We start from the raw sequence: 1,765 nt of genomic DNA on the forward strand, positions 1-1,765 counted from the left end.
CATTCAGCAGCACCCGAGAAGGGGCTGAAGGGCAGCGAGTGCCTCAGGGGCAGAGCAGTCAGTGCTGCCCCTCAGAGCTGCGGGGCCAGAGGGCGGATGGTTCCCAAAGCCTAAACATGGGGTTTTTCTCGTCATTGTGCTGTTGCAATTCCCCTTCTTTTACTGGCGTTTCCTTTATTGGTGCTCGGTCCAGTCGGAACGACAGACCAGCGTGATTTCTACTGAATGGATCCTCCTTCTCCTCCTTTTGTGCACTCGAATAAATAAGTTTTTACAAGTTTACTGTGCATTGTACAATCTAAAAATAAACGAAATAAAGTATATGAAATTTATAATTTCTCATCACATCTCTATAAAATACCGCCACTGCTCGGAGCGGCACTTTCTGTACACAGACACCAAGTCACGATACGATTCACTGCACCAGCGTGGCAGCCCAGTAAGCCAGACCGTGGTGGTTTTGTGAACTACCATTTCGACCTACTTAAAGCAAAGAAACACAAAAGCAAAAACGCGCCTTGTCAATAAATGCTCACGGCTAAACCAGCTCTGAGTCGAACAGCAAAACCCTACCAACAAAATACATCATGCCTGGGACAAAACCAACGAGCGGAGAACACCTGCTGCCTGCGCCGGACCAGCAGCTCTACACTCCGTCGTACAAAGCTGGTACAAAAGGCCTGACCAACCCCCGTGATGACACACACCCTGTTCATACGCCAGCGCCACCCTGAAACAGGTCACCAGACTAGCTACCAAAATCCACAGTGACTCCGGTGCCACCAGCAGCTGCGAATGGCCCCGTCAAGGAGCTCGAATGGGGCAGGATGTGAATTTTGTCTGTTCAACCTGTGCCCGCGCTGGCTGAGCTGGCCCCAGCCGCTCCGCAGGGGAGCGCCGAGCTCGTGTCTGTTACACCACCAGTAAAACCACCCAGTGACCAGAACGCCTGGCTCGGATCCAACTCGTCGGAACGTCAGAGAGGGAAGTGCCTTCTCTGCGGCCCCGCTGCTGCAAAGCGAGTGGCTGTTGGAGTATGAACAGAGTAAGCTGAATAAAAAACCTGCGGACCCTTCTGAGCACCGCGCTTGGCATTGGTCAGCTCTCCAAATTCAGCACCAAGGATTCAAACTAGAGGCACAGTTCTGACGGGTGAAATAGCACCGAGAGGAGGCTCTTCACATCTCTGCTGGTGTGCCAGTCCTTTATTAGTCAGAGAATTTAATAATCAGTCGTATTTGTGATTCTAGGTGGAATAAAATAAGTCAAAATTGTTTTCACTTTAAAAAAAGATAAATACTTTATCTAAACTATCAACAATACAAACTGGAGCTTTAAGCATTTCTTTCGCCTTTCTTTTTTTTTGTGCCTTTTTTTCTTTTTTACTCAGATTCACAGTAAATATTTTCTCTGTTGTGTAGGTCTTTTTATGGTTTTATTTTGTCCAGTAGTAAGAGAGTAGAAACCCCTGCACAGGCCAGGTGAGCACCTTTCAGTGGAAGCCGAGTGAAGTTGGTCCACGTTGTCCTTGCATAGGTCACATTGGGTTGAGGTAGAAATCCTAGTTACCTGCACGACAGGAGGAGAGGAAGAGACTCATCTAAATAAAGACAAAACTCCACGGTGTGTTAGAGGTGTCAGTCATTCCGACAGCGCTCCGAGAGCTCCTCAGCCAGCACGGAGGGAGCAGCTCTGGACCCGACCGCGGTGAGACGGAAGGGACGTCTCCGAGAGTGACACGCACCCCCTCCCGGCTAGGGCAGGG

General features: G+C 49.6%; 1 protein-coding gene across 1 annotated transcript in view; it reads right to left on the reverse strand.

Annotated features, from left to right (window-relative positions):
- Positions 1-1,380: 1,380 nt before the first annotated feature.
- DOT1L (DOT1-like histone H3K79 methyltransferase) overlaps positions 1,381-1,765 on the reverse strand; it is a gene marked incomplete at its 5' end in the record, with an annotated part of 50,006 nt that continues 49,621 nt past the window's right edge. Inside the window, one exon of the mRNA XM_010143393.1 lies at positions 1,381-1,569. Coding sequence (XP_010141695.1) covers positions 1,562-1,569 — 8 coding nt within the window. The remainder of the gene's footprint in view (positions 1,570-1,765) is intronic.

Source organism: Buceros rhinoceros, unplaced genomic scaffold (genome assembly GCF_000710305.1).
Source record: "Buceros rhinoceros silvestris isolate BGI_N320 unplaced genomic scaffold, ASM71030v1 scaffold22349, whole genome shotgun sequence".
Lineage (NCBI taxonomy): Eukaryota > Metazoa > Chordata > Aves > Bucerotiformes > Bucerotidae > Buceros > Buceros rhinoceros.